General features: G+C 50.2%; 1 protein-coding gene and 2 long non-coding RNA genes across 3 annotated transcripts; 1 reads left to right on the top strand and 2 right to left on the bottom strand.

The window, feature by feature from the left end:
• Positions 1-751: 751 nt before the first annotated feature.
• Positions 752-27285, bottom strand: LOC125759254 (uncharacterized). The gene is made up of 3 exons (XR_007416822.1): positions 27146-27285; positions 24068-24394; positions 752-879 (listed from the first exon to the last, which is right to left on the bottom strand). It is a non-coding gene; the product is annotated as an uncharacterized LOC125759254 (long non-coding RNA).
• LOC125759252 (uncharacterized) lies at positions 16987-21250 on the top strand. Its single transcript, XM_049417660.1, has 4 exons — positions 16987-17118; positions 17796-17920; positions 17989-18438; positions 20265-21250. Exons 2-4 carry the CDS (start codon positions 17803-17805, stop codon positions 20594-20596), a joined length of 900 nt encoding a protein of 299 aa, XP_049273617.1. The 5' UTR covers positions 16987-17118; positions 17796-17802; the 3' UTR covers positions 20597-21250.
• Positions 20348-21952, bottom strand: LOC125759253 (uncharacterized). Its single transcript, XR_007416821.1, has 4 exons — positions 21934-21952; positions 21765-21871; positions 21242-21314; positions 20348-20451 (listed from the first exon to the last, which is right to left on the bottom strand). It is a non-coding gene; the product is annotated as an uncharacterized LOC125759253 (long non-coding RNA).

Raw genomic sequence — 27285 nt, 5'->3', positions numbered from 1 at the left:
CATTATGTTCTCAACTTTCCTTGACAGTATTTCTGTTCGTTTTCTCAACTCCGTTTTCTCGCACTATCAATTGGGCTCTAATGCGTCCTTTCTCTTTGTGTCTTTAAGTCTTCGTACTACTATTTTCGCCGTTTTGTTCCTTGTGTAGCGCTGCTTCCCACTTAATGTTTATGCTTACTCGCCAAATTTCAAACACCTTGGTTAGGGCAGGAAGAAAACAGATGTTACGCACTACTATCGAAAATATACTTTCAGAAATTCCTTTAAATCGGAGCGGCAATGCCAGCCGCCCCTTGCGCCAAGCCGATTCTGGGTTGTAGCATAACTTTCAATTCGGCGAGCCTCTCATCTTAAGATGTATATGTCCCTGATGTGAATATGGCTGCTTAAATCACACAAGAGAATTACTTCTCGTGTATCAAATTTACAGAAATCTAATCCCGCAAGGAATGATTGTTTTATCGTAATTAATTGTTACTACCGCAGCAATATTTTATGTGATGGCTTGGGTAGTGTGCATCAGTTACCTTACTATATTTTTCATCGTTAAAGAGTATAAAGTTGTGCGACAATAATAAAAAGAGAACAAGCATGCAAAAAAAATAATATCCACAATGAGCTCTATAGTGTGTTGATTCTTCCACGTTTTTTACGAATCGATTGTATGTCCGCGTTCATGGTAAACATGGTGAAAACGACATCGAAGCATGGTGGTATAATTAAGTATGTTCGGCAAAAAACTTACCACAATAGCATGGCCCTCGTCCGGCGAGCCTTGGTTACTACCGCAATCCATGTATGTGTCGCAGAGGTTCTCGCTGGCTATGACTTTGTTTATAGTCGTGCAGGGGAAAGGCTTGTCGTCTGGGTAGTCGTCATCTGCAAGGAATGCACTGCTTTAACATTGATCAGTATTTATGTCCTCTATAATGATTATTTTCTTTTGTGTGTGTGAATCGGACGCAGTGCGATGCAGACGAAGTGATGAGAAGATTCTGCGCAAATAGTCTGAAAGTAGACTGCCCATTCATTCCGTATCAGCAACATGCACTGAATGTATACACAAAGTAATTCGCTAAATTTGGCTTTTTTCCATGCCAAAACCACGCTGTTGTTATGGGGCAGGCCATTGTTTAGGACTCCTTGTTAAATATGACTATCTGCAGTGCCGTAGCGTGCAGCTCGAATGTTCTTGCATTTTGCCTACCTTCGAATTGCGGCCACCGTGGCCGGGCAGTGAAACCGCACCTGCTAAAATAGCACAGCGGGTATACCAGAGAATTATAAATAGATCAAATACCCCTGCAGCGCCAACAATGCACGCAATCTCTTTGCCAATTAAGTTCTGCATTTTTATGCATTGATGTGTGTATGTATTTATTTATTTGCTTAACATACTCTCGAGGTACAGTCGTACATTGAAGAGGGGTGCGGCGGCAAAAGTTGATGCATATAATACAAACTTGATACAAAGTTAATACAGGCTTGGTGTTGGGCGGTACTCGGCGACAATGCGCAACGGCGACAGTCAAGACGGAGCACCGACTGCCAGCAGGAGCGGCGTTCTTTCAGAAAGGAGCCGAACAGGACGATCCATTACAGAGTTCCGAGGCTTCGCTACAATTACGCTGGGTACGAAAAGGGAGCCGCCCGGCGACCTAACAGCTTGTCGCTATGAGCGGGTCATGGTAGGTCTTGAGGCGCTCCACGTTGACAATGTCGCGCCTTTGACGGCGCATGTGCCAAGATGGTTCAATGGGTTGGATAAGATAGTTAGCCGGGGATGTGCGTCCGACGATACGGTAGGGGCCTTGGTATTTTGGCGGTAGTTTTGAAGAGAGACCAGTTGTACTGGTCTGGCCCGAGAGCCATAGGAGCGCTCCGAAGGAACGTGGGTGCAGAAGTGGTGGTGTCACCGCGAATATCCTTGTTAACGGCCTCGTTGCCAGCCGACGTAAGAGGAAGCGACCCGTACAAATCGATCTCAACGTGCTCAAGCGTTCGGTTAGGGCAAGTCAGTGGTTGTAGACCGGCTGGAGACAGGTGCGTTGAAGTTTTTCGGCGCTGACAATCGAGGCAGGAGCGAACGAAATTCTGCACTTAGCGGTACATTCCTCGCCAATAGAACTGTGGTCGTTTGCGATGGTAATTTTTAGATACTCTAGACTGCACGCACTGCAGATCAAAGTGGAACGACTAGCATATTTTAAAACGCAGACTGCGGGGTATTAATGGTAACCACTGGCGGCCGTCGGTGTTGTGATTGCGTCGGTGAAATAGGCCGTCGCTAATGTCGAAATGGTGGGCTTGACGACGCAACGCGCGGGTGTTTGGTATTGGCGATGAATCAGTGAGCAAGTCTGTCAGCGAGGCGATCCATTGATCCTTGGGCTGTTCGGTAGCGATTTTGAGAATGTCAATGAAAGAAACGGCTAGGTGACATACTGAGCAATGGGCACTGTCGTCAGACAAAGAGGGGGGGGGGGGCGAGAGGGCGTTGGCGTCAGCATGCTGCAGGGGCGTAGGCAAGTGGGAGCGGGTTGGGGGGGTTCAAACGCACACAATTTTGCTTGCGTATATATACACGCACACATACAAACGCACTTACAAACTTATATAATGTATGGTTGAACCTTCCCCTCCCCTCCCGAAAAAAATCTCTGGCTATGCCCCTGGCATGCTGGCGTCCTTTGCGGTACAGCAACGCGGATATCATTGTCTTGCAGGTGAAGTGCCCAACGGGCGAGACGACCTGAGGGATCTTAAATGACGACAACCAGCATAGTCATGGAGGAAGGAAAACTAAGGAGAGGCCCTATCGTATCCCAATGCACTGCGAAAAGTGTGGCGGAAGTGACGTCAGATTTATGGGGCAAACAAACCGGTATGGGGCAAACAAAACAGCAGACGCTCCGCGGCGTGCTCTCCGCGGTGGTTGGCTTCTGCTCGGATCTGTAGTCCCGGCGTAAACTTAGCGCGTATTGTGCGGTTCGCACGCAATAAAATGTTGCAAGCAGGCGTTTACCAGGCTGTTCGTGCGTGGCAGGCCCGAGCGCTGCGTGCAGAAACTGTTCGTGGAGCGTTTTTGTGCAACAGTACAGAGAGTACCGGTACGTGCCGTAATCAAAAACATTCAGCCCCTGCCTTATCGTATTCGAACGCACCTAGCAGTGACTTACGCGTTCTGCTGGGCGTTAGGCCTTTCTTTTCCTTTCTCGTAGCCCGATTTCCAGAACTATTTCCCGATTAGCGGTTCTTTGCTAGTGCATATGGAGTGAGCGCAGTAGCTATTCAGCGCAACGCCAACCTATAGTTGACGTAACTTCACATAGAAAGAAGACACCGCGCTGTATTGTATACGCGATCGTGCACGCAAAGTTTCTAATTCCAGTGCGCACACAACACAAGCACGCAGCGAGCGCACACCGCCAAAAGTTTATTGCCCTTCTGTTTGAACGACACAGCCTCTAAAACGTGCGATGCCTTCAGCGCATGGTATGTACGGCGCGTCACACGCCAAAAACAAAATTTCACGTGTGTTCCGAGTTGACACAACGAGTAAGAAGCAACAGAGCGCACATCCGAGAGCTCCGCATGCAAATACCATGCCTTAGTGATCAGTAATGAACCGAATGTGTACGTACACATGAAAAGTGACACCCGGTACCTTAGAGTTTCTTACAATAATATAAGTGTTAAGGCGTTTATTGACGGCGGGATTGACGGCGACGATGCACAACGACAGAGCGCAGACTCGCAGAGTCTCACGAGCACGAGCACGAGGGGCGTGCTCTCCGACAAGAGGCGAAGAGGGCGACCCACTAGAAGGCGCTGGAGAGGACGGCCCATTACAACGTTCCAATTCTTCTCTACAATTACCCCGGGTACGAAAAGGGAGCCGTCTGGCGACCTAGGAGCTGGTCACTACGAGCGGGTCATGGTAGGGCTTGAGGCGCTCCACGTTGACAATGTCGCGCCCTCGACGGCGCATGTCGGAAGATGGGTCGATGGGTTCAATCAGGTAGTTGACCGGGGATGTGCGTTCGACGACACGGTAGGGGCCTTCGTATTTGGGCAGCAGTTTGGAAGAGAGGCCAATTGCAGTGGTAGGGATCGAGAGCCATACGAGTGCTCCGGGTAGGAACGTGGGTGCAGAAGTGTTGGTCTCACCGCGGATGCTTTTCTGCCGCTCTTGGTCCTGCGTAGTAAAGGTCTTCGCAAGCTCGCGACACTCCTCAGCAAGTCTGGCTGTGGCAGAAATAGGCGCACACTCAGATCGATCCGGCTTGTATGGAAGGATTGTGTCGATTGTGTGCGACGGGTGCCTGCCGTACAATAGGAAAAATGGTGAGAAACCAGTGGTGCTTTGAGGGGCGGTATTGTAGGCGTAGGTGACGAAAGGTAGAATGGAATCCCAATTTGTGTGATCGGCGGCGACATACATCGAGAGCATGTCGCCGAGCGTGCGGTTAAAGCGTTCCGTGAGCCCATTCGTCTGCGGGTGGTAAGCAGTAGTTTTGCGGCGAACAACGTTGCACTCTTTGAGGATGGCTTCGACGACTTCCGACAGGAAGACACGGCCTCGATCGCTGAGCAGCTCCTGGGGTGGACCGTGGCGCAGCATGAACCGGCGGAGCAGATAGGAGGCTACATCGCGCGCTGTAGCCGCTGGGAGGGCGGCAGTTTCGGCGTATCGCGTAAGGTGGTCTACAGCGACGATGGCCCAGCGGTTACCAGCCGAAGTCAGAGGGAGTGGCCCATACAAATCGATGCCAACGCGCCCAAACGGCCGATCAGGGCAAGGTAAAGGTTGCAGACCTGCTGGTGACTGTGCGTTGAAGTTTTGCGGCGCTGACAATCGATGCAGGAGCGAACGAACTTCTGCACGTAGCGGTACATGCCTCGCCAAAAGTACCGTTGGCGAATGCGGTGGTATGTTTTCGATACCCCAGAGTGCGCACACTGCGGATCAGCGTGGAACGATTCGCATATTTCAGAACGCAGACTGCGGGGTATTACTAGCAGCCACTGGCGGCCGTCGGCGTTGTAATTGCGTCGGTGGAGGAGGTCGTCGCGAATGGCGAAATGGTGGGCTTGACGACGCAACGCGCGAGTGGATGGTGTTGCCGAAGGATCAGTCAGCAAGTCTAGCAGTGAAGCGATCCATTGATCCTTGCGCTGTTCGGTAGCGATAGTGTGAACGTCGATGGAAGAAAGGGCATTGTGAGACATTGAGCTGTGGGTGTTGTCGTCAGGCAAGGGGGAGCGCGAGAGTGCGTCGGCGTCAGCATGCTGGCGTCCGTTGCGGTACAGCACACGGATATCGTAGTCCTGTAGGCGAAGTGCCCAGCGGGCGAGGCGGCCTGATGGATCCTTCAATGATGACAACCAGCAGAGGGCATGGTGGTCGGTGATGACATCAAATGGCCGACCATACAAATAAGGTCGGAACTTCGTAAGTGCCCAGATGATCGCTAGGCATTCCTTTTCGGTGACGGTGTAATTGGTCTCGGCTTTGGTGAGCGTACGACTTGCATACGCCACGACATATTCAGGGAACCCTGGTTTGCGCTGCGCAAGGACAGCGCCAAGGCCAACACCGCTGGCGTCTGTGTGTACCTCTGTAGGGGCCGTAGGGTCGTAGTGGCGTAGTATGGGAGGCGACGTCAACAGACGACGGAGCTTCGCGAAAGCGTCGTCGCACTCTGACGACCATGAACTGAGGGACCCGTTACTTTCCGAGGAGCTTCGTCAGCGGCGAAATGACGGTCGCGAAGTTTCGAATGAAGCGCCGAAAGTAGGAACACAGTCCTACGAAACTGCGCAGTTCTTTGACGGACGTAGGTTTGGGGAACTCGGTCACGGCCCGAAGCTTGGCTGGATCGGGAAGAATACCGTCCTTGGACACGACGTAACCGAGTATTGTCAGCTGCCGTGCTGCAAATCGGCACTTCTTTAGATTCAGTTGTAGACCGGCGTCGCTCAAACGCGTCAAAACATGCCGCAGGCGTTGAAGATGTGTGGAGAAGTCCGGAGCGAAAACAACGACGTCGTCGAGGTAGCACAAGCATGTGTGCCATTTCAGGTTGCGCAGAACGGTATCCATCATGCGCTCAAAGGTGGCGGGCGCATTACACAGCCCAAACGGCATGACGTTGAATTCGTACAAGCCGTCGGGCGTGACAAAGGCGGTCTTCGGTCGAGCGTCATCAGCCATGGGTACTTGCCAGTACCCTGAGCGCAAATCGAGAGATGAAAAGAATTCTGCTCCTTGCAGGCTGTCAATCGCGTCGTCTATTCGCGGTAGTGGATACACGTCCTTACGAGTGATCTTGTTGAGTCGTCGGTAGTCTACACAGAACCGCACAGAACCGTCCTTCTTCGCAACAAGTACGACAGGAGACGCCCAGGGGCTGTTAGATGGTCGAATAACATCGCGTCGCAGCATGTCGTCGACTTGCTCGTTGATTACACGGCGTTCTGTGGGAGATACGCGATATGGACGTTGCCGCAGTGGCGGCTGCGCGCCAGTGTCGATGCGATGCGTAACGGCGGAAGTGCGGCCGAGAGAAGTTTGAGCGACATCGAAAGAAGAGCGAAATTCGTCCAACAGGCCCAGAAGCTGAGTACGCTGGACCGGTGTAAGGTCGTCAGCAATGGAGGAACCAAAGACATCAGCGGGTGATGAACCAGATGTCGAAACAGCGCTGAGCGTACTGGAACTGTGGCAGTGCATTTCATCTGGTTCGTCCATAACTTGTGCGTCTTCGAGGGGTTCCACGCTGCCGAGACATTCCCCTCGGACCAACATAACACTGTACGGAGATGGGTTGATAACAAAAATTGACGTACTGCCCTGAGTGACTTGCACGGTCGCGAAAGGCACCAGCATGCCTTTCCTCGTGCAAACACGGTCAGATGGCGAGAGAAGTGCAACGGTGTCGGAGAGACTGGCGCAGTACACTGACACCGCCGTCGACGAGTTTGCAGGCACCTTGGTGTCGTCTTTGACAAGTACCTTGCCCGCAGCCGATGGACTGTCTGCCGGCGCCAATTCAGAGAATGGTGAGAGCTCTATTTCGGCTGGTGCGCAATGAATGACGGCGTCGTGGCGGGAGAGAAAATCCCACCCTAGGATGACGTCGTGAGAGCAGGCAGGAATTATGATCAATTCGACGGCGTACAGAGCATCCTGAATAACGACGCGAGCTGTGCAGACCGCTGTTGGGGTGGATACTTTGGGCACTGGCTGTACGGAGGGAGAGCCCCGAAAGCGGCGTCGTCACTTTTCGCAGTAGTCGGCTAAACTTGGCGTCCATAACGGATACGGCGGCTCCAGTGTCGATAAGGGCGATGCGCGAACACTGTCCCAAACACGTCAATCACGTTCGAGGGGCTTCGCTGAGGGCTTTCGCAGTTCGATAGCGTCGCAGCCCTTGCCTCGTGGACTGCGACGACTAGTTTTCCTGGTCGCGTGAGCCCGGACGTGGCCGCATCGGCGACAGTGAGCGACGTCGTGGAGACGGTGAACGGCGGGTAGATGGTGCGGGGCGGGACGTCGGTGACATTGGCGGCGCTTGGTCATATAAAGGGCTGCTTGATGAGCTGGTCAGGGTTGATGCGACCCGAGGCGGCTGCACGCGATTGCAGTAGCGTGCGACTGACCGGCGCAAACCGCACGCAAAGCAAATGGGGCGGTTGTCGGAAGTGCGCCAGCGGTTCGCGGGTCCCATCCATGTCGCAGAACGGATGGACGAGGCGGCTGCTGAAATGAGTGCATTGTGGGCAGCTGTCGGGGCCTGGGGGCGACGTCGACGTATGTAGGCGGACAGCCACGTCGAAGGCCTGTGGTCCGACGACGGCTTCGGCGTAACTCCGCGGGCCAGCCACAGGAATCGCTGGGGGCGCCTGGCTACAGCTTGCGCGTAGCTTAGTGGTGCAGGCACTAGAGGCGGCTGGTGGTATTCGGGAATGACCTCCGCGATTTCTTGCTGAATCGCTCGGCGGAGAGGCAGAAGTGTAGTTGGCGGCTGGTCAACATGCTGCGGTGGAGTGAAAGCCAGTAGAGAGACCTGGCGGGCAATTTCCTCACGCACGAACGACTTGATTTCGGCGAGCAAAGTGGAGTGGTCAGGAATTGCCGACAAGCCTGCGAGATCAGCATCGCGTGATGGCGGTCGACGGGTCATCAAGCGCTGCCGGCGCAGCTCTTCGTAGCTTTGGCACAGGGTAATGACCTCTGCCACTGTGCGAGGGTTTTTGGCCAGCAGCATAGTGAAGGCATCGTCGTCGATGCCTTTCAGAACATTCCTGATTCTGTCAGACTCCGACATGCTCGCGTCGGCTTTCTTGCACAGGTCAAGGATGTCTTCGATGTAGCTCGTGAACGATTCCCCTGCCTGCTGAGCTCGTTCACGTAAGCGCTGTTCGGCTTGAAGCTTACGAACGGCAGGGCGGCCAAACACGTTGACGATGGCGGTCTTGAAATCGGACCACGTGGGGAAATCGGATGCATGGTTGTTGTACCACATGCCTGCCACACCCGCGAGGTAGAAAACCAAGTTGGTCAGCTTGCCTGCTTCGTCCCATTTATTGGGAACACTCACCCGTTCGTAAATCGCGAGCCAGTCCTCCACGTCAGTGCCATCCGCGCCGGTGAAGACAGGAGGGTCGCGGATACGGGGGACACCGGGACAAGCGGTCGGAGCAGGAGGCGGCGTTTGCTGAGCGGCGTCTTGCGGCATGGTAGATGGCACGGTACGGGATCGAAGCTCCAGGGGCATCGAATGGAGACTGAAGTTGCGGTGACGGTACAGCACTCTCCACCACTTTGTTAAGGGCGTTTATTGACGGCGGGATTGACGGCGACGATGCCAACGACAGAGCGCAGGACTCGCAGAGTCTCACGAGCACGAGCACGAGGGGCGTGCTCTCCGACAAGAGGCGAAGTGGGCGACCACTAGAAGGCGCTGGAGAGGACGGCCCATTACAACGTTCCAATTCTTCTCTACATAAGAAACTCTATGCCCGGTACAGTCCGCAGTGCACGCGATTTGCACAGGGTATACGCAACAGCTGGGCATTGCGTAGCTTTCCTAACGAACACACAGAAGGAGCAGCATTCGTGAATCGACTACGCCGCTTGCACGGCGAAAAACAACAAAAAAAAAGGCTGCAAAAGTTTCGCGACTCGCTTGATGCGCGCATGCGCTTGCAAACGACGCGCCGGAAATCGCGAAATGTCTCGCTGCTCCTTCGCTAGGAGGCAATGCGGGCGTTCGGGATGCGGCGGAGGCTTCACGAATGTGACGTCAGGGCCTCTCCTTATCTTTCCTTCCTCCATGAGCATAGTGAATGCTGGTCGGTAACATCAAATAGTCGACCATACAAATAAGGTCGGAATTTCGTAAGGGCCCAGATGATCGCCAGGATTCTTTGTCCGTGACGGTGTAATTGGTCTCGGCTTTAGTACGCGTACGACTTTCATATGTCGCAACGTATTCAGGGAACCCTGGCTTGCGCTGCGCTAGGGCAGCGCCGAGGCCAACACCGCTAGCGTCCGTGTGTACCGTAGGGGCTGTAGGGACCGTAGGGTCGTAGATGCGTAGTATGGGAGGAGACGTCAACAAACGACGGAACTTTGCAAACGCGTCGTCGCACTTTGACAAGCACGAATTGATGGGGCCCGTTACTTTCAAGGAGCTTCGTCAGCGGCGATACGATAGTGGCGAAGTTTCGATTGAAGCGCCGAAAGTAGGACACAGTCCTACAAAACTGCGCAGTTCTTTGACGGACGTAGGTTTGGGGAACTCGGCCACGGCCCGTAGCTTAGCTGGATCAGGGAGAATGCCGTCCGTGGACACGACGTAGCCTAGTATTGTCAGCTGCCATGCTGCAAATCGGCACATCTTTAGATTTACTTGTAGACTGGCGTTCCTCAAACGCGTCAAAACATTCCACAGACGTTGAAGATGTGTGGAGAAGTCCGGAGCGAGAACGACGACGTCGTCGAAGTAGCACAAGCACGTGTGTCATTTCAAGTTGCATAGAACGGTATCCATCATGCGCCCAAAGGTGACGGGCGCATTACACAGTCCAAACGGGATGACGTTGAATTCGTACAAGCCGTCGGGCGTGACAAAAGCTGTCTTCGGTCGAGCACCATCAGTCATGGGTACTTGCCAGTACCCTGAGCGCTAATCGAGAGATGAAAAGAATTTTGCTCCTTGCAGGCTGTCGATCGCGTCGGCTGTTCGCGGTAGTGGATAAACGTCCTTGTGAGTGATCTTCTTTAGTCATGGTAATCCACACAGAACCGTACAGGACCGTTCTTCGTCGCTACAAGATCGACAGGAGACAACCAGGGGCTGTTTGAGGATTGAATAACATCGCGTTGAAGCATGTCGTCGACTTGCTCATTAACTACACGATGGCCTGCGGGTGATACACGATATGGATTTGCCGCAGTGGCGGTTGTGCGCCAGTGTCAATGCGATGCGTAACAGTGTACGTGCGGCGAGAGAAGTTTGAGTGACGAAGAAAGAAGAACGAAATTCTTCCAACAGGCACAGAAGCTCGGAATGCTGGACCAGCGTAAGGTTGTCACCAATGAAGGAACGAAGAACATCAGCGCGTGACGAATCACACGTGGACACAGCACTGACCGCCCTGGAACAAGAACAATGTGTGTCATCGGGTGCGTCCATAACTTGTGCGTCTTCGAGGGGTTCCAGTCTGCCGAGCGATTCCCTCGCGTCTACTTAACAGTGTACGGGGATGTGTTGGTAACAAGCTAGCGGTGTTTGTTGGCCCTGAGTGACTTCCATGGTCACAAATCGCACCAGCAAGCCTTTCCCAAGTGCAAACGCAGTCAGGTGGTAAAAGGAGCGAAAAGGTGTCGGAAGGGACCGGCGCAGTAGACTGACACAGCTGTTGACGAGTTGGGAGGCGCTTCACTCTCGTCTTTGATCCGTATCTTGCTCAAGCCGATGGACTCTCTGCCGGCGTCAAATCTGAGAGCGGTGAGAGTTCTATTTCGGCTGGTGCGCAGTGAATTACGGCGTTGTGGCGGGGGAGAATATTCCATCCCAAGATGACGTCGTGAGAGCATGCAGAAATTACGATGTATTCGACGGCGTACAGAAAGTCATGAATGGTGACGCGGGCTGTGCATACTGCTGTAGGATTATAACATTGGGCGCTAGCTGTGCCAAGGTAGAGCCCGGAAAGTGGCGATGTCAGTTTTCGTACTAATCGGATAAGTTTTGCGTCCATAACGGGTACGGCGGCTCCTGTGCCTGCAAGGGCGTATGCGCGAACAACGTCCACAAAAAGGTCTACTACGTTCGATGGGCTTCGCTGAGGGCTTCGGCCGTTCGATAGCGTCGCAGCCCTTGCTTCGTTGACTGTGACTGCTAGTTTTAATGGCCACGTCCGACCGGATGTGGCCGCATCGGCGACAGTGGGCGGCGTCATGGAGACGGTAACGGCGGCTAGATGGAGCTGGGCGTGACGTCGGTGATATAGGCAGCAGTAGGTCGTAATATGGGCGGCTTGTCTGGCTCGGGACGGTTGATGCGACTAGAGGCGGCTGCACGAGATTGCATAAGTGTGCCACTTGTCTGGCGCAACCGCACGCAAAGGAGATGCGGCCGTTGCCGGAAGTGCGCCAGTGCGCACTTCCGGATGGGGTAGGTCCCATCCATGTCGCAACACGCGATGGTCGGGGCGGCTGCTGATATGTCTGCATGGTAGGTTCCACTCGTGGCCTATGAATGACGTCGGCGTATGCAGGCGGCACACCCGCTCGGAAGGCCTGAGGTCTGGTGACGGCTTTGACGTAACCAAGTGTGGCAGCCACAGGGATCGCTTGGGGCGGCCTGGCTGCAGCTTGCAGGAACCGGAGGGGGCTGGTGGTATTCTGGGATGACCTCCGCAATTTTCTGCTCAATCGCTCAGCGGAGGAGAGGCAGAAGTGTGCTTGATGGCTGTTCAAGATGCTGCGAGTGAGGAAAGGCTAGAAGAGAGACCTGCCGAGAAAGTTCTTCGCGCACGAATGACTTGATTTCGGCGAACAAGGCGGAGTGGTCATAAATGGCCGACAAGCCAGCGAGATCTGCGTCGCGTGATGGAGGGCGACGGGTCATCAACCGCTGCCGGCGCAACTCCTCGTAGCTTTGACGGAGCGTGATTACCTCTGCCACAGTGCGAGGGTTTGTGCCGAGCAGCAGGGTGAAGCCACGCTGATCGCAAAAACTTGTGAAGCCATGCTGGTCGCAAAATATGTAAAGATGTTATTGGAAGGCACTCGGTCACAATGCGCAATGGCGACAGTCAAGGCGGAGCACCGACTCCCAGCACGAGCGGCGTTCTTTCAGAAAGGAGCCGAAGAAGACTACCCACTAGAATGCGCTGGAGAGGACGACCCATTATAGAATTCTAAGGCTTCGCTACAGTAGATTTAAAATTAATAAATGCAGAATAATAAGTAACATATTTGATAATAAATCTTATCGCAAATTGCATAACGCACTTAAACTAGGTTTTTTGAAGCTATAGGTTGGTCTTGCGGGGTTAGGGAAAGGACGAGACGATTAGTTTACAGAGATCTATCTCTATTGTATGTATTAGCTTATTCAAGGACGACGGTAAGCCTACACGATTCGATTACACGCTGCGACGAGGGAGGCAACGTGTGTTGCACGACAACATGACACGCAGACACTGCTCGGCGCCATGACCGCTCTGGGCGTGAACGCAGGGTGAATTTAGATTCAGCCAGCGCCACTGGCTGTGGCGGCGCAGACCTCGCCTGAGCATGAAGGTGAGATCACCGTAAAGTGGCGTTTTTTGTGTGTGTACTGGAAGGAGTAGGCATATTGCTGTAAAATTTGTTTCCGCAATGTGTAGCAAACAAGGCAGTGTTCTTGTGTATTTAACAAAACACCGCGTTAGTGTGGATAGGCGGTCCGCCGTAAGCATCCAGATGTACGCAGCGGCACCTCGCTAATTGTGATAAATACGCCCTCCATTACCATATTAATGGACGAAGCCGGCCTAATGTTCCTATTACGAGCGAGAGAAGCGCACCTGCCAATCAATGGGGTGCTGGCCTGCGGTGACAGCCGCCTTTTGCACAGTGCTGGATGTTTTTTTCTTATTTTATTTGTACGCGTTTAGCTTGTGTTCTGCCTATTGTACAGTATAAATGGTGTTGCGCGATAGAGCCAATTAGGTACCTACTTCTAACAAAAAGGAAACGCCAGTATTTCTGCGTAACTAGTTGAAGTAGAGCTTTCTGCGCTCTGCTTTTCCGTTTCCATGTAAACGTGTACCGCTTTTTTTTGCATGAATACGTGCAGGCCTTCGAAATCGCCAACCCTTCACAAGATGGTGTCGCTAAAATACTGCATTGAAACGTCGACATTTAGTAGTTTGTAAATGCGACGCATATCTTAGCGAACCTTTGCTACAATCAGCGTATCTATCTATCTATCTATCTATCTATCTATCTATCTATCTATCTATCTATCTATCTATCTATCTATCTATCTATCTATCTATCTATCTATCTATCTATCTATCTATCTATCTATCTATCTATCTATCTGTCTGTCTGTCTGTCTGTCTGTCTGTCTGTCTGTCTGTCTGTCTGTCTGTCTGTCTGTCTGTCTGTCTGTCTGTCTGTCTGTCTGTCTGTCTGTCTGTGTCTAGCCGCCTACATCTGGGTGAACTGGTTCCAAATGAAATAAAGGAGGTCAGAGTGAACAGCCTCAAGAACATCCTAGCGATTGACGTCAATCACGTGACTGCACTAGACACACTGCGAAGTCACAGAACTTAATGGAATGGAAGTCCCCTCTCAAATACCGTTGGGCAAAGAAGGGATCACTGGTGTAATTTATGATGTTGACGAAGCCATGACCAACACCGACCTACCAGTCCTAATCAAGCCTGCGTAAGGAGACACCATTATAATAAGTGTATGTCGTATCGGGACGTCACGATGCGTAGGCATTATATTGAAGGGCGAATCACTCCCGTCACGCCTAAAAGTGGGCCACTTTCTACCACCCAGACCAAACGCAGCCGTTTCTATGAACAATGACGCTTCTACCAGCAATGCAGCTGACGCTTGGCCTAAACTCCCAAAGCTGCATGCACCTGATGAGCGACATCAGACTTCGACAGTAAGGGACACTTCATCGGTACCTCATGAACTGACGGACGAAGAAAGACAAGTTGTCGGCATGGTAAACACCCTAGTGAGTGCTCTTCGTGTGCTGCTGAGCAAAATGCAGACACCGATAGCTCGAAGCGTGTTGCAACTGCTGGACACCATCACTCCAGTTCTCGCAAGCCTTCAGAAACTTGTTGCTTGAGAAAACTAGCAGCGCCACCATGGCTTCGCCGTCTACAAGACTTTAGTTGCATGGGACCGCGCATACAAGTAAAAAAAAGCGACGAATGCGCTGCTCTAGTTTAAGCCACGGGACCGACTCACCGCCTGTGATGTAAAGCGCAGAACTGCCGTTACGTCGACGGCAACAGTGACTTTGCTCTCCTACTCTCTCTAACTTTTATTCCTCCTCCCCCCTTCCCCAGTGCAGTGTAGCCTACCGGGCTCAGCCCTGGTTAACCTCCCTGCCTTTCTTTCATCCTTGTTCTCTCTCTCTCATGATCGCCTCTTTAACTTGGTGTAGACCAAAATTGGCATGGGAGGGTAAGAGGATTTGACGAGTATGTCTGTCGGGTCATGAAATCAATAACGTGCAAATCCTGTCGCGTACGTCGTCAAACCCTTTCCTCCAGACACGTGTGGCACATACCCGTTTACCACGAGTCCCAGTGTACGGGTATGCGCCACAGGTGATTGACAGTTTATATCTACCCAGGAACGGCGAGAACAGACCTTGGTAATTTAAATGAGATAGCGTTAAGAAAAACTGACATCCGCAGCATTGACCCGACGAATGGAAAAAATAAGATAGAAAGTTGCGCTAGTTAGTACAAAGGCATCCTTGAAGCAGCGCTAAAAGACAGAGACTAAGAAGGAACAATCACACAGGACGAGCGCTGACTCGCAACTTAAAAAGTTATTTGAAGAGATCATCCAAGAGAACAAGAAGAATAACGAAAGACAAGGAAAGAAGTGTGCAAAAGCAAAAACAAAAAGGGGGTAATCTAGTCACTAGTCAGTCTAGTCACATCTCGCGTCGCACTGCTGCACGTGTGGTTGTTTTCCAGTGTTTTCAGATACGAAAGGCCTAATGGGCAAAAAACAGCGCGCAGACGGACGGGACGACGAAAGGTATACACAGAACAAGCGCTGACTCTCAACTGTGGTTTATTAGGCATATGCAGATTATTTATACACAAATGATAAGCATCAAGAACATGCGCAGAGGAGCGGGCAAAGGACCATAAGAAAAAATCGAAAAATAGAAAAATAGAAAAAGGCTTTTATACCGTGAAGAGACTGCTCAAGAGCATCAAAAGATCAAGCAAACATACGACTGATTATGTTTACTTCTTTTTCGTGTAAAGAAACAGATGTTTGGCTGACGCAGGACTCTCCTTCTTTTTTAATGTAGAAAGCTTCCACAAGTTCCCGTGTCGTTTGATCTCTGTGTCTAAAGAGCACTGTCGTGTCGAAAGAGCACTGTCGTGACGAAAGCCTTCTCGTCACACAAATGCAAGGTCACTCGACAGGTGATAGAAGCATTCCATATCAAAAGAATGGGTGACGCATGCGTCAGTCAGGCACCATTGTCACTGACGGAAAAAGTTTTCTTTTCTGCTCAGCACGAGTTCTGTGAAGTAATACTTATGTTAGTGATACAATGATGTTTTGTACATTTAATTTTCTGTAGTTGGGCCAATAAACAAAAGACTGTAGGCAGGGTTCTTTTGTTAGTTGCTGATAATCACTACGGCAAAGAAGAGATAGAAAAGTCACAGTTTCGCCGCAAGGGCGAAGCATTGAATGCGATAGCAAGAAATTAATGCTATACGAAGTGAGGCTCGCCAATGGATACTCTCAGTTTGAACAGCGTTCCTGTTGCAAAGGCGGCCGAAGCAGCGAAGGAAACTAGCGTGCTTCAACTGTCGAGCTGTGACACTTGATAGTTCGCGCTCATCTTCTGTTTGTTCGTTTAGCGGCGTCCCTTCAGCTCGAGTGACTTTCGTACGCTCGGTAACATGAGCGCGGACATCACGGTGAAAGCGTGAAACATTCCTCTTCCCCTCACCGCGAGAAAACCGCGCGAGCAGACAACGGAAGAGCAAGGGGGCGATCGGAGATCTCTGTTCTGCGCCGTTCGTTCGCGTTCGTTCTGATGATCGCACGCGATTGGCTGAAGCCGGACAACTCACGCCACTCTAAGGGGCGTGGCCATTTCTTTTTTCCTTGATGTTTTCTTTTTTGGTGACGTCATGCCGCGTCATAACGAGCATGTCGTCTGCTAAAAGTGAACGGAGAGCGAGCCCGTTCGCTCGCGTTCTCTCGCGCGAACAATGGCGTCGCACGGCATGTATATGGAGTGATGCGGCGGTTGCGGCTGCCGCAACAGCTGATTTTGAGAAAATGGCGCTTGCAACGGTGCTTCCCTGCTACGTTGGCGTTTCTCGAAGCAGATGCAGAATGGTAGGAGGTGCGAAATGCGTTTGAAGAGATGGCGAGTGTGAATTCCAGCGTCGCTTTCGTTTCTCGAAACGTGCTGTACGTTGGTTGTGCGACGAACTCAACCCCGTCATCGGGTGCCAACGAACCAGTGGAATTTCAACAGAGCGGAAGGTGTTGTGCGCGCTGAGATTTTTTTGCGATCGGATGCTTCCAGCGAGCTGTCGGCAGCGAGGAATTCATCGGCCTGTCGCAGTCGTCCGTCAGGAACACGCCATTACTGTTGTCGCGGGCAAAAACGGTGGGTGGCCTTTTCCGGAGACCACATACTCGAAGAGCGAACAAAGGCGGCGTTCGCGCGGCTCGAGCGGATTCCCGTTGTGGTCGGGTGCGTGGATGGTACGCTCATCGCCATCCAGAAGCCCCATGGCCTGAGCTCCGCGGACACGACGCATTACATGTCGCGGAAGGGATTCTACGCATTCAACACCATGATCGTGAGTATTATTCATGCATTCTATGCGTAGCGAATTGTTTCATTTATATCGCTTAAAATTTCCGCTTTACTGAGGCTGTTGCAACTGAGTATAGTGGGAGCGGTATTTTCGATCTATCCAGAACGAGAATTGGTTCGTTTCAGGGCACTTCGCTTAGGATAAGCGATGAAATCATGTGACGCGGAGTACACGTTGGTTCAGCGGCCTGCACAGTGCATAATATTACCGTTGCTCGTTCGCCATGTGTACCCGAAGCTTGATTCTCGATTTGTATTTGTTAAGATTAGCGCTCCCAGAATGTGCCGTATTATGTCCTTATTGTTCATTGTCGTGATGGACGTTACATGGATCAATACACGTACATTAAATATGCATTGTTTCATAACCCGTTTTTCAGTCGCAAGTTTTTCATGTTGTAGGTATTTGTGATACATTGCCTTAAACATACAGCAGCTTTGCTGGCTGGAAGATTGGTTGTTCCAAGCAGTAAACATGCAGACTACCCTTTGACACTGCATTGTCCGCGTGTTAGAACTTATGGTACAAGTCCTACCCTGTCGATGATTTGTTCATAGTTTTAACTGTGTTTAACAGTAACAGTGCAGACTTAACATAATAGCCAACATTGTACCGAAGGTATTTTATGGGTACAATTTTGACTGAATTGAATTCTGCAGACATGTGATGCCGACCTGTGGATTCTGGATGTCAGTCCATGTTTCCTGGGGTCATGTCATGACTCATGGGTATGGTGGGGGAGCCCTCTCCGTCAGCACCTGGAAGCAAAACTGCGGCTTGCTTGGTAAGTGCTGTCAATGCTTGCCACATTCAAGACGTTATCACTACAGCTGTCATGCCGCCCTCGTGCAGGAGACTCCAGCTATCCATTAGAACCGTGCCTCCTGACACCATTGCCCGGACGACCAGCTCCGGGCACCCCTGAGAACTACTACAACAAGGCCCACACCGCCATGCGCACTGTTGTGGAGAGGTGCAGCGGGGTCCTAAAGAGCAGGTTCCAAAGCTTACAGCGTTATCGGACCTTGCTCTACAATCCCGATCGAGCAGCCACCATCATTGCTGCTTGTGCAGCTCTGCACGATATCGCGTTGGCGGCACATGAGCCTGTTCTCGAAGGGCATGATTACGACACCGACGATGCTGAGCTGCTGCCAGCAGCAGCTGACCTACCACCACCACAACGGGAGCCAGCAGCAGCGCAACCGCGTAGTGAACCTGTTTCGAGGACCACAGGGCCTGCATGCCGAGCACCTGCGCAGAGTACGCCGCCGCCTGCAACGACCTCGGCAGCATTGTGTGGTGCGTGTTTGTCTTTGTTCATTGTGTTTGTCACTGGCATGAACAAAAGGCTCTTTTTTTTTACTACACTTCACATGTTTGCTACACATATCAATGATACAGGGTTCTCCTGTCAATGAATAACCCCCTTGCATAGGTCGGCAAAAAATCTAGAGCTCACCCTGACTCACTCATGAAATATATTTCGCCCTTGGGGCTCACTCGAACTCAGACTTACTTACCAAAATTTTCCTCAAGCGGATTCACTTGGACTCAGGCTCACTAAAAGTTTTTCAACCGGACTCGAACTCACCAATGTATTACACACCTAGACTCACAGCTCGATCTGAATCTGAGTGAGTCGACTCACGAGTGAGTTTGCCGACCTATGCCCCCTTGTCACACAACGCCATGCTGATGAAATACTTCGACCAGGTTGTAAAATATGGCGCTTCACACTAAGCACAAGTGAGAGCTCAACTGTGAATGGCACATTGTGCCATTCACAGCCAAAGTGGTAACCTGAAAAAGCTGTTTGAATCAGGACAGCAACATGCGGTAGCTTTAGTGCAACAAGAATCGTGCTCGTAAATGAAGTGAACAACGTGGGTGGTGTCAGAATTGAAATTTTATTACAAGTATCACGAGCAGTGCACATAAAAAGCAAAATAAATAAATATCCCTTAAAGGACCCCTGACAGCGAAATTTTTGTTGGTGACTTTTTGGCTGTAATTTGTAGCTTTGTGTCTGGTAATCTCTAAATTAAATCGTAAATGCTCTAGCGTATCGTACAACTAATTCTAGCGTAGTTAATTGTGACCATTTTAGCATCACTTCAAAACGCCCGCCTAAAAACCACAAGAAACTGGCGCCCCATGCGGGGGAGCGTCAAAGACCACGTGCACGTTGACAGCGCGGTTTTCAAATCGGGGCCCCAGCGCAGTAGAGATTGAAAGTATGTGGGTGCCTCGGTATGGGTTAAACCTGTTAAGCGCGACAACAGACAACACGACAACAGACAACAGAGCCAGAGGGGTGCGGAACAATAGCCTCCCTGGGTGCCAGTCCTCGTATTGTGCACCCCCAAACCTTCTGTGACGTCCACAACACTTGCTTTACACTTGGAACATCACACGGGGCCTCTATCTACGTCATACCAGGATGTCGCAAGGTGCAGCCAACTCAAGTGAGCACTCACGCTTACTTTAAAACCAAATTAAGATATCTTAAAGGCAACGTTCGTTACTAATAATCGGTCAGATGTGCCCCCGTATACAGGAAAGTCAAACAACACAAAGATCTCGAGGTTTCAATTTTGGTGTCAGGGGTCCTTTAAACTTAATGCCAAGAAAAAGAATATAAAAGTACCTTCCTTTTATAATATACAAATGGAGTTATTACAAAGTGCCTGCTGCTCCTCTGCAGCAACACACGCGTCTCGCAGCACGAAAGTCATTGTATTACATGAAAACAAGGCACAGTCGAACCGGTATTAATCGAACTTGCTAAAAAATGCAAGTTGTTGGTTTCTGATATGTCTTCCTCTATTATTGATTTCTGTTTGTACCCAATCCTGTTGTCTAAACACTTCTAAGCAACAGAACACGTATTCGTAAACTATTTCTTGGTCTTGCAATATTTCAAAATTGCTGTGCAACCTAGACCATTCACAAACGCTTTTCTTTTTTTCTGGGATGTGTAAAAATCGATAGAAAACGTACAGTGTGCCACAATATTCTACACGTATACACTATAAACATAAAGATACACTACAGTGCACTATGTGCGTATACTACAAAATAAATCTGCATATATGTACAACTAGTCTTTACAAATCACTGTGCAGGTGGCTTCCGCTGCAATGAGGGCCCGGGCGAGGGTACCAACACCTTGCAGTTCGTGGACCACGTCACCGAGAAGTTGAACCTGGCACAGCTTTCCAATGATGCCTGGCCCTGCCGCCTGGTGTTTGCGGCTAGTAACTCCAGCGCCTTGGCCTGCCGGTTGCCCACATCTCGCAGCTGCGGCATGAGCTGGAAACCAAGAAATGTGTTGCCATTATCATCTATAAATTTCCTGCTACCGACTCTTCGCTGGAAACTTATGTTCGTGAAGAGTTTCAGTGTGTGCAACAATTTCCTCTCTGTTGAAAATCCACTGACCCAACGGCATCCATGAATGGTGCTTGGTTCACCGCACAACCAACGCACTTCGTTTGGACAGACCAAAGCGGTGCCGAAATTCATTTTCGCTCATCTCATCAAACGCATCTCACACCTCTAACCACCTCTGTATGAGAAGCAACCAAACAGCCCTTTTCAGGGCTGCACAATCGTTTGCCCGGCTTTACGAGATGACTGACACAATCTCCTTCCGAAACCCTAGCTGCTGCAGTATGCAAAACACACAGCAAGCAGGTGTAACACAGGTGCAAACATGTGCATTTGTGTATAATGGCTATGTGAAAAAGTTATATAACGAGCTTGCTTTTTGAACAGTATATTTAGCAATAGCACATTTTCAGTTTCACTTTTGAAGCAATTGACAAAATAGGGAAACATTTCAAGATGTTGAACATTTTTGCAATGCAACTTTTTTGCTACATTTCACCATAACTGCAAGGCAGGACACCTGTTTATTCCATCTGACAGTTATGCATACAACTAGCTCCTGCAACCATTTGCCAAATTTTTTTTTTGCGCAGCTTTTTGTCTTTATGCCCACAGATGTCATCTCTTCACAAACATATGCCTGCACGCGTGAGCATCACCTGTGAGCATGTAACACCATCTACAGTTAATCAAAAACATCAGTGAAACTTACGTGTTGGGGCACGGGGAAGATCCTGGGCCACATCCTCTTCAGCCACACCAGCAGCAGCTGGAGCAGGGCTCACCTGTTATAGTAAGAAGTTTCTTGATTGACACACTGAGTGCAATAAGAAGTATAGAGTGGAAGTGGACAATAGCAATGTTTTTTTAGAATGTTTCAACAGCGGCATGCTATGACACACAGACTTCGGAGAGAGGGGTGGAGGGAGGCAAGCCTACTGGCTACGCACCTCACTCGACTCGAGGGTCTGAGAAATGGGTTGGAACACGTAGGGTGCTCTAATGAGCTTCGAAATATAGTTCGCGGCTGTTCTTTCGTCATCACCGCAAATGTGGCTGTTTTGCTTTCTGTTCTGAGCGGCACAACGTGTTAGCACCTCAGCCAACGCGGCGGCCGGGTGATTCACTCGATATTGTTTGAAAAAGTAAAACTGACAGCGCGTAATGGCTCGAAGCAAATGAGCACACTATTTCGCAGCATACAAGTAACAATGATATTCTAAGCCAGTGCTTACCGATTCAAATCACCCGAACTCTGGGCCTCGCGTACTGTCGACCCGCGCGGTCCCTGTCAAGCACGACGCGGCCGCGTTAGCCCGTAATCTGGCCGCCTCCGGTGCCGCTGTAAAGCACAAGCGGGACGTGTAAGATGACCGACCACAATACGATTGTGCTCGCACTCACCTCTGCTGCTCTCGGAGTTGGCAAGGCTGTGGTGTTACGCGCAGGGACTTCGTTCAAAAGCGCTACCAGCTCCTGCCACATGTCGTCCCGGTCCTCCCTCGTGAACGACGGCTCCAGCGGGCACGACAGCGTCGCGATCTGTGGGTGCTCTTTCGCAAAAGCCAGCAGAAGCTCCTTTTGACGATCAGACACCCGAGAACCAACGCAGACGTTGCGATGGGACGACATTTTGAAACTGCGTCAGCCGCTACTTTTTTTTTTTTTTCGCGTTCGCGACACCATCTAGCGACGACGTCAAAAAAAACTAACATTATTAAATATCATCACTCAAAGCTGTTGCTGTTTGAAAAAGTGTTTGAGCTTGAGAAGCAAAAGCAATAATTTTCTGTAAAGTAATTATATTTATTAAAAGGCGAGAAACGCTTCACGGTCCTCGTGCCGACGTCACAGGATGCGCGTCTACTTCCGGAAAGCTCTCCGCTTCACGATTGGCTGTTCTCTTCCTCTCGGCGGTTCTAGGCGGGAGAGCTGCGCCTCCTCTCACTTTTGTGACGTAGGCACCGCAGAACGAACGCGAACGAACAAAGATCTCCGATCGCCCCCCAATGTTCTCGCTGCGCAAATATAAGAAGCGAGCGAGCTCGACGACGAGTTTTAAATGCGCCCGTCGTGCTGCTAGCGCCATCTCGCTGGTAATGAAGAAACGCTTATTATCGCCTGCCGTCTCTGAGTCCGTCCAGCGGTAAAGTGTATGTATCTAACGCTCGCCGTTAGCTACGTGGAGGATCTGCGTTTCGTGGCGTAGTGGATAGCGCCACTCGCTGCGGAGCAAGAGGTGCCTGGTTCGATTCCGCGCTTCGAAAGCATTTTTCTGAATTATTTTTCTTGGCGCTTTTATATATATATATATTATATATATATTATATATATATATATATATCATATACGGTGCATGACGGCGACGGAGACGGACATTTTCCAGCCGAGACTGTCCACATAATTTGCTATCGCAATAAAAGGAAATAAAGCGAATAACGGACGAGGACTACTACCAAATCGTTAGGCGCCGAGTTGACATTGAAACAACGTTCACAGAAAAAAAACACTTTTTGCTTCTCTTTTGTATATATGGTCTCGTCCTCACCCATCATCCTAAGGCTTAATGGAGACAAAAAGAAAAGATGAGCAAGTTGGTAAATGAAACTCACGTGGAATGTCCAGCGTGACACAGGCAAGTGACAAGAACCGTTTCGAAGGCGAACCACCAGACCAGAAATCGGAAATACCATGTTAATTATGAAAACCAAAACAATGACGTGAGGATAGTCGCAGCGTACCATATATGTTCCTTTCCCCACTAAAATTGTGTAAACTGTCCGCCGCGGTGGTATAGCGGTTACGGTGCTCGGCTGATGATCCGAAGGTCGCGGGTTCGATCCCGGCCGCGGCGGTCGCATTTCGATGGAGGCGAAATGGTAGAGGCCCGTGTACTTAGATTTAGGTGCACGTTAAGAACACCAGATGGTCGAAATTTCCGGAGCCCTCCACTACGGCGCCTCTCATAATCATATCGTGGTTTTGGGACGTAAAACCCCAGATATTATGTTGTGGAACTCTTTGTGTGCACATTTTTTTCTGTTACTCAAACCTTGCATCTGACTCGGTGTTCGGACCTGAACTAACGTTGGCAGGCGCACTAAAAGGACCTACTCTCAAATTGTCCGTGCTTGCGTAGAGCATTTCGGAGAACCAATTCGTTAGTTCTTCGAATCTGCCAGGCGATTGCCTCCCATTCACGGGTTGTGACACAGATGAATGGCAAGATTACCTGACGCCTTTTTACTTTTTCATTGCATGGCGTAATATTTTTTGCATACAAGATGCTAGCAAAGACAATGAAGAAACGAACTGTCATAAGCGTTGTGTCGGCGTTTGTCCTTCGTCCATGTCGCACTGTTTCTGAAGATATAGGATTTTACAAAATGTTTAACTGTAATGTGTGGGGGCAGCTTAGGGCATTCCTTATGAAGGGAAGTTATTTACAGAATACAAATGGCAGTTGTACTGCAGGCTACTCAACAGAGCGAAGGATAGCGGCGCTTTTAGTTGGGCCCTCTTTTTGCGAACAACTCACCGTCAAGAACAACAGTGTGCCACAAGGCGCTGACCCTCTGGTACCTTCTCTCTCCCATGGACCGCCCGTCTGGCGTGTAGAAGGGCCTCACAATAACCTGAACGTTGTTCGTAGAGGCAGCTTCTCATACTTAATGCTTGTCCGTTCCGGTGGCAGCAGGTGACGGCCCGTTTCGCTGGTGTCGGTCCAGTAAGTGACGACATAGCCGGCAAGTTTCCAGGGGTATGCTGGAGTCGCCCTGTTGTGCTGGCCAGCTGAGCGTAATTGACCTTCTCGTGAGATTCCAGTACTGCAGGTTCATCTGCCTCGACTTTATGTGATATGGAGCTGCGTAGTCAAAAGAGAAGGACAATATTCGACGACAAGCGCTTAGTGGTGGTGAGTTGTCACCGGCGAAGCGAATACATAATTAGCGTAAGGGTGACTCAACGACAACACTTGAGTATTGCAAAACCGCACCAAGCATCTGAAAGCGCGTACTTGCACGCGCGACATTTTTAAAGGCGTTTAATTTCTTCTTACGAGGCATGCGCCCTAGACAGAGTGGCTTTGGTACTATACTCATCAGAGGCTTGTCGCAGCAGGTTAGAATCTAGGAGGTGTAAGCCACCTGCTTGCGTAGCAAGCATTATTTCTGTTGTAATTAAGTCATAACTGGCAAGGTATGTATTTGTTTGGCGCTTGCTATGTCACAGCGATACATGATACGGCAATCCCCATTCGCATGCACGTCATATACCTTTACTTATTTTATTGGCAACCGCCGGTAATTGTGACGGTGAAGCAACATGGCAGCGCGGCATGCACGCGCGACCGCCCGCTTCGTTCCGAACTCACGCTTGCTACTTGCCCGCTATGAGCAATAAATACCGCTTTGTGTCATCTCACGCTGAGGCATGTTTGAGCTTATTATTGAAATCAGCAGGCGCGGTTCAATAAAGAGCTAAGCCTTATCTCGAAAATTTGAGCATGAATCTTGGAAACAGTGCAAAATAATCACGAATGCATTGCTGTTGAAGCGTGAGCGCGCAAGTATAACGCGAGCACAAGCGCTGTTCAGAACTGACGAGCTGCATAGCGCACGATGACGACTTTATAAATTCTAGGCGGAAGGAACCACGGTCGACGGACGTGTTCTCTTATTTTCGCGGCGGAGTGGTTGCTACCCAAGGCTAAGGGCCTCAATTGTTGTATTATGTACGAGTACGAAGCATCATGCAGAGTCCTATACGCCAGGCCAGGTCAGTGGTCTCACGTGTGAAACACAGCGAGTCGTCGATTCAGCGCAGTCAACGCCACCACCATCCAGTATTGAGCACGTTGTGAGTTCCGGGTCGGCGCTATTGCGTCGCCGGGTAGTGTTGCGAGTCAGTAGCGGGGGTCGACTCTGTGAGGGAGTTCACGATGCTGGCAATGTGGGCACGTGGTTTGTCCATTCATAAGAACGGTAAAAAAATACTACAAACAGTGACGCAAAGAAGGCACACACACACGCATTCACAAGCGCTGCTTCCAAAAGTGCTTGCAACAAAATAAGCTGTTGGAATGAGCTCTATGTATTGCGCGTGTGTGACTTCTTCGTGTCGCTGTTTCTGGTACGCTTGACCGTTCTCAAAAACCTGTGAGGGAGGCACGGGTCGACAGAGGAAGAAGTGATAGGCATGCTATTGCTTCTGCATCGCAAACGTATGTCAATATACGTTTTTCCTCGGAACATTACTGGATGCAACTCCACATGTCGTCTTCAATTCCTACGAAATAATTTGGCTCGTAGTCTCGAGAACGCAAGTACAAATCACGGCCTATACAAGGGTCCCCTCCTAAAGCTTTTACAAGTCCCTGTAGAAGTTAAGAAGTTTGGAAGCATGTATGCTCTTCTGTAACACTTTGTAGGCAAAGCCTTCTGCATACTTGGCCTATGCATATGTTAGCAAACGGGGATCAGACTCTTGCGATGCAAAACGAGCCGCAGCAGACGCGCAATAAATTCCACCGACGCTCTGTGTCGGATTGTATTGTTCTTCCCCCGTCTGCTGTATTTGTGCACCTCACGTATTTTTGCATTACCTCAGGGGTTGTACGACTGTGTTTGCACGTACCTCATCACAGTGCCATGTGGTGACGCTATGAGGGCGTCACAAGATTCCGTGGTCTGTGACATCATGATGATGGCGCACGTTGACGCCTCGCCAAGCCTTTCAATCTGCACACGCCGCTGGGTCCGAAAAGGTGGCGTGGGGTTTTGTACCACTTCATTCGCGTGCCGTGTTTCGCTCAAGGTCACCGCGCAACGAAACACTTAAAGGTATACTAAATGAAATAATGGATCGGTTTAGATTGATAACGTGCGCTTCACGGACTCCAATTTTGTTAATTTCACCATCATTAATTTGTTAATAGAGGAGAAAATCATAATAAAGGTACCACTTTGAAATTTCGTGCCGAAATGTTCGCGCGTGACGTCACGGATATCTAAGTGCATTCTTTTTCATCTGGATCCGTAGTCGATATGGCTAGTTAAGGATCCGTTACAGCCATTGCATCCTGTGGTTTGATTAGCGAGTTTTGGCAACATTAACTCAACGAAATTTTCTTAAACTTGTAATGTTAAGTGTATGCCCCCTCAGAGAACAATGCGTCTCATTTATACCGGTTAGGAACTACATAAGACCTAGCAGGCGTCGTTAAAATCTATGACGTCACGGCGTTCGGCGCGGGAACTTCAATGTGGCTTCTCCACGCACATTTTCTCTTTGCTCGCGTTGTCGCTTACCAAGGGCCTTCTCGCACTGAGGTAAGTAATTCTGGAAGAGTAATATACGAATACGAGCGAAATCGTTTTCCTGTTTAGTGTCTCTTTAAAATATAGAATGCTGCGCTGTAAGGCAGAAATCCGTTTTGTGCTACGGCATTTAAAGTTATACATTTTGACAACCGCTTGGCTTCTTAATGAACTGCGCTTCGTGAAGTTTCGTTCACACATTAGAGCAGAGAAATAGCTGCCGTTTACTATTACCAGCAATATGAAATGCGCTGCTCTACGAGGTGCGGAAACAAGGGTGATTAACCGTGACGTACCGCAAAGACTGTTGCTTTCATCTGGGCTGTTGGCGTGGGCGGGTGGTTTAGGGCATTCGTTGTAGGTGTCGCACGCATCTTCTCTAGAGATGACCTTTGACGTTCCCGGGCACTTGAACGAGCTGTCATCGATGAAAGAG

The sequence above is a fragment of the Rhipicephalus sanguineus genome, chromosome 7 (genome assembly GCF_013339695.2).
Source record: "Rhipicephalus sanguineus isolate Rsan-2018 chromosome 7, BIME_Rsan_1.4, whole genome shotgun sequence".
NCBI lineage: Eukaryota > Metazoa > Arthropoda > Arachnida > Ixodida > Ixodidae > Rhipicephalus > Rhipicephalus sanguineus.
Note: the sequence above shows the minus strand (reverse complement) of the source record. Positions and strands in the feature narration are given on the sequence as shown.